This window comes from Lepisma saccharinum, chromosome 26, assembly GCF_977018435.1.
Source record: "Lepisma saccharinum chromosome 26, izLepSacc3.1, whole genome shotgun sequence".
NCBI lineage: Eukaryota > Metazoa > Arthropoda > Insecta > Zygentoma > Lepismatidae > Lepisma > Lepisma saccharinum.
This window is the reverse complement of record NC_139254.1, coordinates 59,828,173-59,843,055: the sequence shown is the minus strand read 5'-3', so window position 1 is coordinate 59,843,055 and position 14,883 is coordinate 59,828,173. Positions and strand designations below refer to the sequence as shown.

The 14,883-nt window shown below is 38.1% G+C and overlaps 1 protein-coding gene across 3 annotated transcripts in view; it reads left to right on the top strand.

Annotated features, from left to right (window-relative positions):
- Positions 1-14,883, top strand: part of LOC145979500 (protein tramtrack, alpha isoform-like) — a 118,879-nt gene that overhangs the window by 27,150 nt on the left and 76,846 nt on the right. For all 3 annotated transcript variants that reach the window (XR_014440786.1, XM_083112435.1, XM_083112436.1), the window contains exon 3: positions 12,241-12,304. Coding sequence is in view for 2 of the 3 variants with exons in the window: in XM_083112435.1 (XP_082968561.1) it covers positions 12,241-12,304 (64 nt within the window). In the remaining variant the exon portion in view is untranslated. The remainder of the gene's footprint in view (positions 1-12,240; positions 12,305-14,883) is intronic.

Below are 14,883 nucleotides of genomic sequence, written 5' to 3'. Positions count from 1 at the left end.
GATGAGGACAAATTGAAGTGAGGATCTGACCCCTGTGTCCCTCCGATTTCCATAAAACTTGGCAGGTGTATAGTGGGGCCCAATGGAAGAAATACGTGTTTTTTTTGTTTCAGCTAAAACACGATTTTAGCGGGGACAAAACCCCCTCAAATTTCAGGATGAGGACAAATTGAAGTGAGGATCGGACCCCTGTGTCCCCCTCCGATTTCCATGATACTTGGCAGGTGTGTGTATAAACGGGCCCAAATGAAGAAATACGTGTTTTTTTTGTTTCGGCTAAAAAACTGTTTTAGGGGGCAACCCTCAAATGTCAATATGAGGACAAATTTAAGTGGGTATTTAACTTATGTGTTCCCCTCCGATTTCCATGAAACTTGGCAGGTGTGTGTATAAACGGGCCCAAAGGAAGAAATTTTTTTTCAGCTAAAAAACGGTTTTACAGGGCGAAACCCACTCAATTGTCAAGATGAGGACATATTGAAGTGGGGATTTGACCCCTGTGTCCCCCTCCGATTTCCATGAAACTGGGCAGGTGTGTGTATAAACGGGCCCAAATGAAGAAATACCTTTTTTTTTGTTTCGACAAAAAATTTGTTCTAGGGGGCAACTTCATCTCAAATGTCAAGATGAGGACAAATTGAAGTGGGGATCTGACCCCTGTGTTCCCCTTCGATTTCCATGAAACGTGGCAGGTGTATAGAGGGGCCCAAAGGAAGAAATACAAGTTGTTTTTTTTTTGTTTCGGCTAAAAAACTGTTTTTGGGGGCAGCAAAACCCGCCTCAAATGTCAAAATGAGGACAAATTGACGTGAGGATCATCTGACCCCTGTGTCCCCCTCCGATTCTCATGAAATTTGACAGGTGTATAGAGAGGCCCTATGCCCCCCCTGTTTCTTCCTATGCCATATTTACGTGGTTTCGGGGTCAGATCCCCACTTTAGTTTCTCCTCATCTTGACATTTGAGGGGGGCCTCTATACACCTGCCAAGTTTCATGGAAATCGGAGGGGGAGACTTAGACCTCCCTTGTAAGTGTATTAATTAATTACAAATCGCGCACGCGCACACACACACTATATATATTGAAAACAAATAGTCAAATCATAAACAATATAATATCTATACTTTTATTTGGTATAGATAGTTTCGAGATATCTGCATATACGGATGACATAATTTGCTACACAAACGCACAAACTCAAACTTAAGTCCTATCGTATTTATCTAAGCTACATCCCGGCGTGACTCGATCCAATACCTTACCCGACGTCACACTACAATATATATATATTTTGAGTAGGTGTTTTAAGTCCACTTTATGCACAGTAAGGCTAATCGGGACTGGACCTACAGTTTAAAGTGGGATCCGAACCACTATGTGCCTCCACCAGGTATCGAACATATATATATGTATATTAGCAGGTAACAGTATGTTATAAGCACATTCTTACTTTCCAAAGAAGCGCATGTGGGATGGCAAACGGATCCGGATCCGAAAGTTCTGGATCCGGATCCGAAAGTTCTTCAGATCCGGATCCGGATTTCGGATCCGCCAGGATCCAGATCTGGCCATCCCTAATCTGGACATGAATACAAATTATGTAGTTCTAAATTATGTAACCTTCTCCACTCACCTGTCTCCTCATCCCTTTTAGGTCCAAAGATTTTCCTAAGGATCTTATTTTCAAATACTCTCAATTTATGTACCTCTTTCAATGTAAGGGACCAAGTTTCACACCCATATAATACTACAGACAAAATTACTGTTTTGTATATTTTAACTTTTAGTTTCTTAGATATTAAACGAGAAGACAAAAGTTTATGATGAGAGAAGTAACATGCATTTCGTGAAATAAGCCTACTTTTTATTTCCTCTTTAATATAATTTTCATTTGTTAATATTATTCCTAAGTATTTGAATTTGGAAACTATGCCTTATTGGGAGAATGAGATTCTTAAGTCACTGAGGGCTTGCTGGGTTGTAAATTATGGGAAAACTCTATGATGAAAATTTACATATACAGTTATTTAAATAAGTTGTTCGTTGAAACATGCTTTAGTCAAAATTAATTTACAATTCACAATTTCTTTTTTTCAATTTCCAATGTTCTTTTGACCATCAAAATAGCCCTGTCTAGTTGGCTGCACTTTTTGACACTCAGTCAGTGCAGTGCAGGTGTATCCAGTGTCAGAGTGGTGCAAAGAAATTACGTTGAACGAACTAGTTGGAAGTGGTGTTCAAGTTCAGAAGATTCAACAAATGCCTGGCTGCTGCTTTAAATGGTCATTTCATTAGTCAGCGTGTACCACTTGACTATTCACCACACATACACCAGTCCGGAAGGTTGTGCAGGCGGTGCAGACACCAAATACACTACTTGACTCCAAATCAACGAACTAGACGACTCAGTGTTGCACTGTACAACTGCATGTCAAGTTAACCTGGCAGCAGGTTTTCACATACGTAGACCCAAATGTTCACACAGAATATAGTTCCGCTGAGAAGGGTGCTATTCCGACATAACTGTATACTTGTCACAAAACAGTTATTTCATTTGTAATATATAGACAAAATAATACATACATTAACAGGTATGGACTTGATTGATTGCAATCATTGAGGAGACGAACTTCGAACTGCAGATTCGCCAACTGGGCTGTCGGTTATGTGAAAGGAACACTTAAACTCAAGAGCGAGTCAAGAGAGACTGGAACACGTTGCATGGCGCGTGGAATCAGTTATAGCAGTGTTGCACACCCCACTATTTTCACCCTGTGCTTATCGTGATTCATTGCTAATTGTACTATACAATGGGGAGAATGGATGAATCGAGATCTGCTGTTCAGTGTGCGGTTTTGCCCGAGTGTTACTTTGGGAAAAGCTCTTCAAAGCCAAGCAAGTTGTTTTAAATGTATATACCTCCTTATGGCAACAATATCAAAATAAAACAGAGTGTGAGGTGACGAAAATAATAACAGTGCTGACAGATGTCAATGAACATTCCATTTGTGCGATGATTTTTTTTTTTTTAACATGTAAGACTAAAACACCAGTCAAGAAGAGGCCTCTTGCCATTGAAGAATGGTGGTGTTTAATGATTTCTCCACATGAGTGATTTGGTAGAAAGTGCACAAGGTTTATACTCCACCGCAGTGAACTTTAAACTGTCGCAGCCAAGTGAGAGTGATTTGCCGTCATGTGCACCTTGGGTGTTGAATGGTTTGGGGTTTGTTTTAAGTGCAGAAGGAGGAAACTATTATTTGTTGTTTGGCGACACAAGAATCTCCGTGGTATTGCCGTGAGAAGAAACCAGGGTTGGCATTTTGCCCAGGTTGTTTTTTAAAAAACCATCTGATTAAACCTTGGCAAAACTGGGTTTATTGGTTTTTTTCAGGCTATGTTTAAAAATATATATTTTTTATTATCAAATACATTTTACCCCTGGTAGTAGTGTATCTTATTAAAGGCCTGCACAAGACCTGGAGCAGACCCGTTCGCGAGACATCGCTCCTGAAATGCCATGCAACCTGCGCAACACCCTCGCTTGAGCAGCTTGTATGCCCACCTGCACAGATCGTTCCTGGCAGGCATTGTAGACCCGGCGGGTACCCGCAGTCTTACGATACCTAGTAGGTCTCAGTTCGTTCTTTCCATCAACTGCAGACCCCTCCCTCTACATGACGTAGTTGCTTCGAGTAGAAACTGCACCGGGCCCACACCGTTCTGCAGTGTTGCCAACTGCAATAGATTTTCACTACTTAAAAAAGGTAACTCGAAGCTTCGTAAGCCACATCACCAATGAAATGAGATTTACGAATGTTGCTACCCCCCCCCCCCCACACACACATTGAAATAGGTTTTCCGTGGCACAGGATCCATAAGTATATGTCGTAAACAACCAATATACGTATATATAGTGATATAGGACAGGACTGAAACATGTCACGTTCGACGCTGAGGTCGCGAGTCGAACAACACACTGTTCTACTGCGAACACCAGAGCCGTAGCCAGCCAGGGCCATTGCCGTTACCCTCGTTTGGGGGGTAGGGCCAAGTACTTGGATAAACGTGCCAACAAGAACAATCACAATAATAGTAATAAAGTAGCATGAAAGGCATTATAATCCTCATAAATCACGCAAAAAGGGGGTAGAAGTCGGTTCTCACGCGCATTTGTGTTGAAACAGAGGATTAAAAATATTTTTTTTCAACACGTCAATTTCACATTAGCTAATAATGGAAAACAAGCACACAAACTGTTTTTGAAAGAAGAAAGTGCATGATAAATGCATTCCGAATGTACAGACATATGGCATGTAAAATTTCCATCTACAATATTTTCTTTTCACATGGAGCGACGTATTACATAATCATTTCATCCAACTCGTAACAAACCAACATTAATAGCAAATAATATCACGGGCCGCCATAGCATTCTCTGTTTTAAAACTTTTCTCACTTAGATCGTTCGGCGCTCAGGGCCGACTCCCGCTACCCCTTTGCTACGGCATTGAACTTGATGAGACTGGATAATATTTTATAATATATTTCTACTTTCATAAAATTTGAAATCAAGGGGTTGCAATTACCCCTCCATTCCCCCTCTGCAGGTGCCCTTGGCCGTCTGGAAGAAAAATGCAAGAAAAATATGAAAATTAATTCCATCTTGAGTACCCTTTAGCCCTGCTACTCTTAAATTCTGCTAGTCTGTTTTTTCTTGTACTTTAATGTTTGACCCCCACCCTGACCCTTCCGGTAGACTTAATTTCCGTCCAAGGTTGTGAGCAATGCACCCTACCCCCTCTGGTTGCGCCACTGCGTGCCTGGTTAAGGCACCATGCAATGAAAAGCAATTAGTTTTCAGTGAGGAGATTTTTGTTTGCTCGATCATTCATTTAAATAAATGAAGCTGTAATACTGCGTGCATTTCCTGGCAATAAGATAAAAACTGCTTACGCTGAACTGAAATCGCTAAGTATATAAATTCTCCTTGGAGGAGAGAGCTCCTCCTAGGACCTCGTAGGATTTACGAGCTACGTAAGTAGGCAACACTGGCTGAAGCTGTCCACGTGGTGATGAAACACCTGGAGCGACACGCTGCCGGAGGGCTGTTTCCTTCCAGCAGGTTTTGCAGGTGCCCGGGTCTTGTTGAATGCCCAGTTACCTTGTAAGCGCAGAGTGCCTGGAAGACGAAGAACCCGGGTAAAGACGCAAGTCGACTCGTTGCCGTGGGCAGGCTAGCAGGTATACCTGTCCTCACGGGCAAGCGGGCAGTGGGTAGGTAAAATGCAGACTATGCTGGCCTCTATATCTTATCATTCAATTTGTATTGCTTTATTCCCTACTATCTCTTGAGCAAGTAAATAAAAACAAGTCTCTGCACAAGTAGTGATGCGAGATGGCTCCACCAATGAACACGTGAAAGGGAACTGGATTGCGTAGGAAGGGTGGGGGGGGGGGGAGGGTGGACTGCAGTTACCAGCCTTCGCAAGAGCGTGTACTGCTTTGCTCTGCCCACTCGATTTCCTCGTTGTGTTGACATTTTCTATTCCAAAATATTTGTCAACATTTTGATTCTACTCTTCCTTGAGGGTGTAATAGGTAATGCTGGTGCTTTGTGATCAGTTTTCAGGGTTGCTTACCCTGAGGCACATACTTTGGTGTATCCAACAATCAGGCTACCGGGGAGGGGGTGGGGAGGTAGAAAATATGTTATAACTAGGGCTGAGCCAATGTATCGGTTGGAATTCATCTGCCGATACTTTTCCGTCTTCTTGGTCTTTCACCGGGCCCGCAAAAGTGCTTTCGCCGAGTAATTATCCTGGAAATTATGCAAATTCAAACTTTCTTTTTATTTTGCAGGAAAACTATATTTTGTGATTACACAATATCTAATTTAATATTCTCATGTAATTCTAAAATATTCTAAATTGATGCATATAATTGGAGAAGAATATTTTACACCAATATTGGTCAGTATATTGAACAAATTGTAATTGTTGCAATTTTCAAGTATCGGTAAGAGTATCGAAATTGGTATCGGCTCAGTCCTTTTTGTCCTGCATTCAACAACGGTACTCCATGCTGGCACCTTTTAGGTGAGGACTAATAACATTTTATTTTAACAAGTGAAATTCCTATGATGCCAGGTTCAAATTCCAGCCTGAGCATGGGTATTCTTTGTGTGTCCCTTCATCAATTTCATTATATCATCACTCATTCTTATCTTCATGATTAGTCAAATGTGTGGCACAAAAGAGAAGTAAAATAAACCATATCAAATAAGATAAATGCATTTGTGTGTGTGTGTGTGTGTGTACTTGGATGAATCATCGTTTATGAACGAACACAATTTTGAGTAGTTGTTATGATGAACACATTAACAAGCAACACAGTAGCATAACAAATCAACTTGGATAGTGCCGTAACCATTCTTCCCAGAAAAATAGCAATAACTATAACTTTTTAAAGTGAGACTTTCAATTTTATCAATCTGGTTTGTTACTTTCTTCCCCCTGCAACGATATTCAAATTTAAGCATGTTAAAGTATATGCTTTTCAAGATGCAGCACATTTTTAATAAATACCATTAGTGAATATTCCATTCTGAACTTCAGTTTATGAAACAATTTATTTTGTAAATGCAGTGTTGTGCCTTTGTTGGAAAGAATAATGGTACAACTACAAACACATTTTTTATCTCATTTATTTCATGTGCCATAGACCATTAAATAATAAAAAAATACAGTGTCTTTCTAACATGCCGGGTCATGGGAGGGTGTCTGCCGCCATTTAGACCCACAGCTGTACGCTGACCTTGGCACGGAACGTGTCAGTGCTTCACTATCCAGGTAGCTGGTGTCTACTTTGCACGTGTTTGTGAATTGTTAAGGTGTTTACAAATGTTTTAGATTGTTTTGTTTTAGTTTACGTATTACTGGTGCTTTTCTGCTGTCTAATAATGCTACGTACAATTTAAAACTACGCATTTTTATGTACGACTCTTACGTCATTACGAATTCTTGTAGGGAAGTCAGAAGGCGTTTGGCAGCAGAATCCCCAGATGTTCCTGTTCCACACAGAGACAATGTTCGAGAACTTACGAGCAAATTTAGTGAAACAGGGTCTGTTCGTGATAAGAAGCGGCGAAGGGTGAAACGGTGTGTGCTTACTGGGGAGAAACTAGACTACGACGGAGCACGATCGGTACTCACTTTTCAAAACAGACAGACATTTACATATTGTCTGCATGGCGAGTTACCAAGCTTTTAAGCCTGAAACATTGGCAGACACGCTCTCGCTGTTTGATGTAACAGCCGCCGCTCTGTGGAAGACTTGACTGTTAAATGCACTGTACTATGCAACACAATATTTTCAATCTGCTTCAAAACAATTATTTCACAGTTTATCACAATTGTGTTTCCCCATTATTTTTCTGGATGTTTCAAGCATCCGTGTATTAACATGCGAAATTCAATTTTGCCACATTTAATTGTCTGGCTGATTTCATCCAAATGAATACCTTATACATCATGCAAAATATCTGGCTCCTATGAGAATGGCGATTCCCGTGGTCAAATCATCAGTGACCATCAATTTGGTCCCCAACGCTCCCCAAACATGCACTATATTTAAAGCATTTATTGTCTAAAATTCTTAAAAGAGTTTCTGTTCTTAATCTCCAGAAATGTAATTTAGGCATTTGAAAGTCACCAGAATTTGGAATCTTACCTCAGCATAGGAAAAATCCATTATTCATTTACAATCTTGAAATGCTTTGAACAAATGCAAATGCAAAAAAAAAATGTTCCCAAGGTGTATCTAGTTGTGATTCATTTCAGCTAAAACCCTCTAAATTTGCTGCAGTTATCATGGTCTCAAAATTGGTGACGTATCCCCACCCTTCCTAAAACACACACTTTGTTACTGAGTTTTATTAAAAGTTTAAAGCTCAAGTGATGCCGTAACATTTGCTGAGACTTGTTTTCTTAATCTACGAAAATGTAATCTAGTCAAATCTGAGCATAATTTAAAGCTCTTGGAGGACATGTTAAACCGGTCTGTCATCTACTATCTTTAAACATGATGACCAATTTTGCTGCAAATAGAATGTGATCCTAATCATTTAAGTTACCTTGCAACTATAAACATTGCAACTCAAAAGCTTTCTATTTATGGTGGTTATCATAAATACAACGTTTGTGATTTTACCACCACTCTTCTCCTATGAAATAGTATTTTAAAAATTTTACTTCAAAATTGCAGATCCCTCTGCCCTCCACGAAAAAAAGGACATCAAAAGGTCAAGATGCACATAGAAATTATCGCTGGCATGTAAGAAACAGAAAAATATTTGCATTATCATATCACCAATGTAACGTGAGTTGTACCTCCGAAACGAAAGGCTTGCACGCCACTGTCTCAAGCTTCGTATTTCAGCAAAATGCAGGGTTACATTGAAACTATAGCTCAGAGGCTAATTGCCCTAGAGAGATGAATGATATACCGTTGTACCCGGAATGAATCACAGATTCAGACGATATAAAATTTATGCACCGCTACTTCCAAATTCTACTTTTAGACAATGCAGGGTAACCTTTGTAGCCATTTGTGAAACACTTGTGCTCAAGAACAAAGGCTTTCTTCAGCGTGCCTCGAACTTCCATTCTTACGACGCAGTTTCAACAACCCCTCTTACCCCTTCCCCAACACCCACCCCCTGCTTGCGCCTGCACGGAAAACATTCCTTTTGCAAACTTCCTTCGAATGCAGTTTCCAGGGGTGAGGGAAAGTCATTGCTTTAGAACAACAGAGCCAGCCTTCCTTTGTCGGTAAAATTTTTCCCTTGAAAAAAAGATGCAAAAAAGAAGTCTCCTTTTCCGGGAACTTCCCACCCAGCATCGAATAACATGGGTACCTGGGGGAAACCCTGGGGGGTAAAGGTGGTCAGAGGCATGATGCTGATCACATCTCCCCCACTCACGACCGGATCAAGAAAGTGTGGGGCGTTACCCCCACACCCCCTATACACCTTCATGGCGTGGTGCTAAGCACAGGGGAACACTTTACCTTTTTTTCCCTGCCATTTTCATGAAAAAAAAACGTGCAACAATAATGTCTGTTTAATACATGTGTTAACAACAATATGAAAAAAGAAAATCTGAATTCTAGGCAAAAATAGCGAAGTTATAACGTAAAAACTACGATCTTGACAAAGCATCTCGATTGAGATGATCGGGCACCCGAGGGTTACCTAAGAGCATCTTGATTGAGATGATCGGGCACCAAAAGGTTAATGATGTAACTGCAATTTGCAGTTAATCACTATGAAATACCACACTTCGGCAATATGTTAGCTGCATCCCCATAACAAAATCATTTGGGTATGGGGAGTGAAAATTTTGAAAAAAGAAAATTCCAATTCAGAGTGTCGAACAGTCAAGAATATCATGAAGGTCAAGAAAGTCAACAAGTTATGCTTGTGGTCAAGAATTTTTTTGCTATTTTGTTACAGTATAGTGAATTCACATTGTTACATACCTTAAGTGGGATTTGATAAAATTGAATATTTGGAAATCTAAAATTGTATTGAGTGGTGGTTAAGATTTGTTCTCTTTGTTTCTTAAGATCTACATTCTTGTATGCATGAAGTTTTGTAATAATAATAAAGTAATGTGGCCATTCTCCATCCAGGGTGAAGTCTAAAGCATTAATTTTTACATGCATTAATAATTAATCAAGTCTCGTTAAAAATACAGCTTCAGTGGTAGGTTTTTTCATTGAATAAAAATATATATTTTCTTAATTTCCAACTATACTGTAGCAGGGGCTATTAAATAAATGTTAAGGAACATATGGTCAAGGAAAATGCATGAAAAAGAATTTCTGATTTGTTATTTTTGTAGAATATAAAAAAAATGTTAAAAACTGTACTTACATATGCGTGTATGTTGTTGTTATTTTCCTTCTTTAGAACTACGTTTCAGGGACTAACTATCCCCTTCTTCAGGTTTGTATAAAAAATTAGATACTTAACATGGCACCATGTCGAAATGTAATAAAAGGATAGTGGACAAGGGTTGGTGTGGATACATTTAAGATATTATATCCCCACACAGTTGCCCCACACAGTTGAGCAGAAAAAGCCGAACCTGCAAGTTGTACATAGTGATACATACAGGTTTTTAGTCTTTTAACGTTCTTAACATGGGAATAGGGTAATTGTACAAGTTTTTAGAGAATGACTAGTTTTTTTAAATACGTCTAGAGGGGGGGAAATAATATCTTAGATGTATCCACACCAACCCTTGTCCACTATCCTTTTATTACATTTCGACGTGGTGCCATGTTAAGTACCTTGTTTTTTTATACGAACCTGAAGAAGGGGATAGTTAGTCCCCGAAACGTAGTTCTAATGAAGGAAACTAAGAACAACATACTCACATACGTAAGTACAGTTTTTAACGTTAATTTTTTAATGTATTTTTTTATATTCTGGAATTGTGATTAATACGCACCAAAGCTACAAAATGCTATTTTTGTAGACACCCTGTAATTGCAATGCTTTTCTTCTTTCACTGCCTGCATATTCTTATTGAAGGGTTGAGTGAAAAACTTTAGTGAATTCTGGTTACATGTTAGTACTGTGAGATGGGATCATCATTTGTGGTTAGTGGCAATTTGGGGGACAGGTGGGATATTCCTTATTTCCCAACGTTTTCCAAGACATGCTTTTTTATGGGCCTTTTTTCAAAAAAATGTAGGAATGCAAGTAACATGTCATTGAAGAATGGTCTTTTGTCATGATTTCCTGCAAATTTGAAGTGATTTGTGTCCATATGCGTGATGCCAGACTAATATTCCAATAACGTTGCAAATGTTTTTCTGAACAAAGTAAACTTTTATTCAAAATCAATTGTAAAGAACACCAAAAAGAACTATTTTTATTATTTGAATTTCATAAAATTATCCATGTTATGGACCAGCAGTCCTCAAGAGGTTAAGCAAAAATAATCTTAATGACAGTGTGGAAACCTTTATTTTACTTGTCTCACCACAATAAATGCAAAAGGTAGCTTGGGATTTCCCCACAAATGATCTGGATCCTCTTGGTGATTGCTAGAACACGTAGAAGTAAAATCAGTTGAATGTGAAACAGATGTCATTGAACTTCCATTGCTACCTTCCTCTGCCAATCTGGATGTTTTCCTCCCTGAAGATGACTCTTAGAACAGATCAAAGGATTTAAGCAAAGTTTTTAATTTGTTTTGTGTAGTGTCTTTTAGTTTTCTGGTTACAAGTTGTCAGAGGGGTGTTGTTATCCCCACCAACACCCCCTGGGGCACGCCACTATTATGCACAAATGGTGTGTATACATCAGAGATATTTTGTGCCAGTCACCCATCAATATCCTCATCAATATCGATATTTGTGCCATAGCCCTACAACACCAAAAAGAGACGTCTAGAACATTGGGGTGTGCAGGGGGGGTCATAGCCCCCCTTTGGCCCAGTATTCGTAAAAAAATGTCAAAATTAGGAAAATGGTAAAATGAGGGCTGACTGCTAAGAAAAAGTGTATATACCTTCAGTTTTGAAAAACTGGGCATGCCACTAGTTTAGAAGGATGGAAAATATATTAATATTTTTTCGAGCAAAGTAGACACCAGAAGCCTGTTGGGACTGCAGAGTCCCAAGTGATGTTTTGCTCATAAAACAACTTTCAGATCATATTTGGCCAAAATTATTTTATAACCATATTTATGTGAGCTAAGAATAAGTTATAAAAAATTCTGCGGTACTTACAGTTATTCTAATAGTATCTAATTTTCATAAATCAAAGACCACTCCTCTTTTATAAGGCCAATATGGCTGCATTACTGATGCTTAGGTCTAAGAAATTGCTTACTGCTCCCTTGCATATACTTCCAGCAGCACCTGCCTTTGGTTGTGAGTAGTAAACACCACACATAACAGAGACACACAAGTCACGCCAGGACATAAACCAAATATGTAAGCGATTGTAGGATGTGGGACTTTAAAAGTCCCGTTAGTCGATAAAGGCTTAAAGTCCCATCAATCGATAAAGGTTTAGTACTTGTAGCGCTTTTCACTTTTTCCCCCAGAAATAAAGTCTCTGTCAACCTTGAATGACCCTTAACTTTGAATATAATATTTGTAAGGTGCTATGAATATTATCTGTTGATCCATGTAATTGTAGGATTCTTTTCCTGCTTTTCAGGAAATAAAACTTGACAAACGTGTGAAAGATGAGCCAGAGCCGACTCCAGGACCTTCAAATCAAGGTAAGACTGTTTCTTAATTTCTCCTGTTTCAATAAGATATTTGTTGTCAATAAATATTAGAAATTGAACATTGTTTACTGAAATGATTTTTTAAGGGTGTGGAGATAAACAAAGTAGTGAAGATTTAAGAACATCACCATCTTTGCCAAAAGTAAGACACTGAATATACCAACACAGAACACACTAAAACAGCATTTTAGTGACTGTTGTATAAACATCACTAACTGGAGATCAGATTTGAGCTATGATCCGGGAATGAACTAAGTTCAAGCTTCTATCATGTTGTTCTAACTGTCGATTTGTCAATCTTAGATCAAATCCTGATCTTAGGTCAAAGAAATATATTTGGCAATGTGGCAAATCCAGACATGTCGCTGTGTGCCTGTGATGTTACCAATTATCCAACACTGAACAGCAAATATTTTAAAGTCTTTTTCGGAAAATGCATGTATTTAATATTTGAATAAAGAATATATATGAGGTACTGGACATATTAAATATTCATACATGTTGCAAATTTAGTAAAATCGTGTAAGTTAGATAATATACGGCCATTTATTGCTGTACACAATTTTCCTTGCACTTAATTCAATAACATATGTTTTGAAATATAAAGTGAGTCTGCGTTTTCCTGAATGGAAAGAAATATTGAAACAACAATGGTGTTTGTCCTCTCAGATGTAAATTATGTCAAACAAATAATTATTCAAAATAAAAGAAGACATGTGTTGTTATATATCAGGATGAGAGAAAGCTTTACCAACTAAAATGCAACATGCTCAGTTCATAAAACAGTAGATATATACACTACAACCAGAGTTACATGCTCCGTTCAATTCTGCAGATTGAATTGCAATGGCACTTGGCTGGATTCAGTAAAGCATAATGGTAATATTTTTATACTCCCTCTTCATCCCAATGCAAGTTTCACAATGATATCAACAAATGAAAAGGTAACCGGGTCATATTTTCTGTTTGTATCAACATACGATTGATTGCTCTCAATTTACCTTTCTCTGATCGTAAAATTAAACAATATGCTCTTGCAGTCTTTTAAGGTAAATTTCAAGAAAAAAATACAAGATATTTGAAATAGTAAATAATATTGACACACGATAATATGGAAAGAAATATTTATCATTGTTCACCTCATTGTGCATGCTTGGTGCTTATTTATTATTATTATGGAAACAGGATTGATGAATTGATTGATTGATTGGTACAGTCTTTGAATCTTGCCGCATACGTTCACTTACAACACATTTTACAAGCAAATATTCGGTAGTACAGCCATGTTACAACAGCTGAACTACGATACTGCAGATCAATTTTACTAGCTAATCGAGGATCAACTGCTTTGTACAATCGAAGCAATCGTCCCTTTCAGCAAGTAAAATTGCAGTGAAATTTGTCAGTAAGTACAGTTATCAATTGTATAGTTGTGGTGAGATTGGTGCTGGAAAGCAACACTAGTTTTGTTTTCCCATGCATTTGGACCTGTGCAGGAGGGTAACTAAAGAACCTGTTTCTGCAGAAGCAATAAACCATTCTGATGGATAGATGGGATAGAAGAGTAGAAATACCTCTATTCCGTGGTGTTTTATTTTCCATAGCCTCGCTCAAATGCCAGTGAACTGCTCAGCATGAAGCAGCACCTACCATATGTAGATACTTTATGTTCTGTTATCTGGTACACTGTCACCTTCTTAAGAGTACTATTGGTACAGTTTTGAGTAGATAAAAAATCAGAAATCGTTCCCATTCTTCCATGCAAATGTTACTTGCATTTTGAGATTGGTAACATGTCTCAATTTTGGGAAGAACTCTGGTAAAACTTTTTTTTTTTCAGGTTCTGTTTAAGATATATATTTTAAAAATGAAATACATTACGATGAAATGAATTTTTTCTGATAGTAATGTATCGAAACATTCAATTTGTATTGTTTTAGTTGACTGAATCAAAAATTATTTAACAATTGCATTCCTTGAGTAGGCACATATTTTGGTGTATCTAACAACCAGACTACAGAGCACGTACAAAATATTTTATATCTTTTGTGGCAATACACAAAATAGCATAGAGCCTGCAACATGGGGAAAATCAGTTTTTCATCCACCATCTTGAAACACATTGTCCAATTTCACTTGCATAATATACCATTGCAATCTATTAAGTTTTCTAAATACAGAAATACCCTAGTGAATCTAAATTTACTGCCACTAAATGGATGGCTTATCCCTCTCTGCCCATCCATATTCCCGCCTAAATCATGCACTATATTTTATTGTCAAATTGTAGTTCAAGAAATGAAAAAAATCATTTACAAAGTTCCACTTTAATTATGCCCCAATTAACTTTATTCTACTTTCACATTTCAATAAAATGTACTCAATTCTCCCTTGCTATGTTTTAGCAGGGTGGCTACTCACCATTCCGAGAATTATGTGCAAGTTATTGGCTCTGTGAATTATGCATGCATTCTGTGTGAATTTTTCTCCGTAGACGTGAACAATTGCAAGTTTTATTAATCTAGATTTCATTGAATTTATACATATTTATGAATGCTCTGAGGCACGTT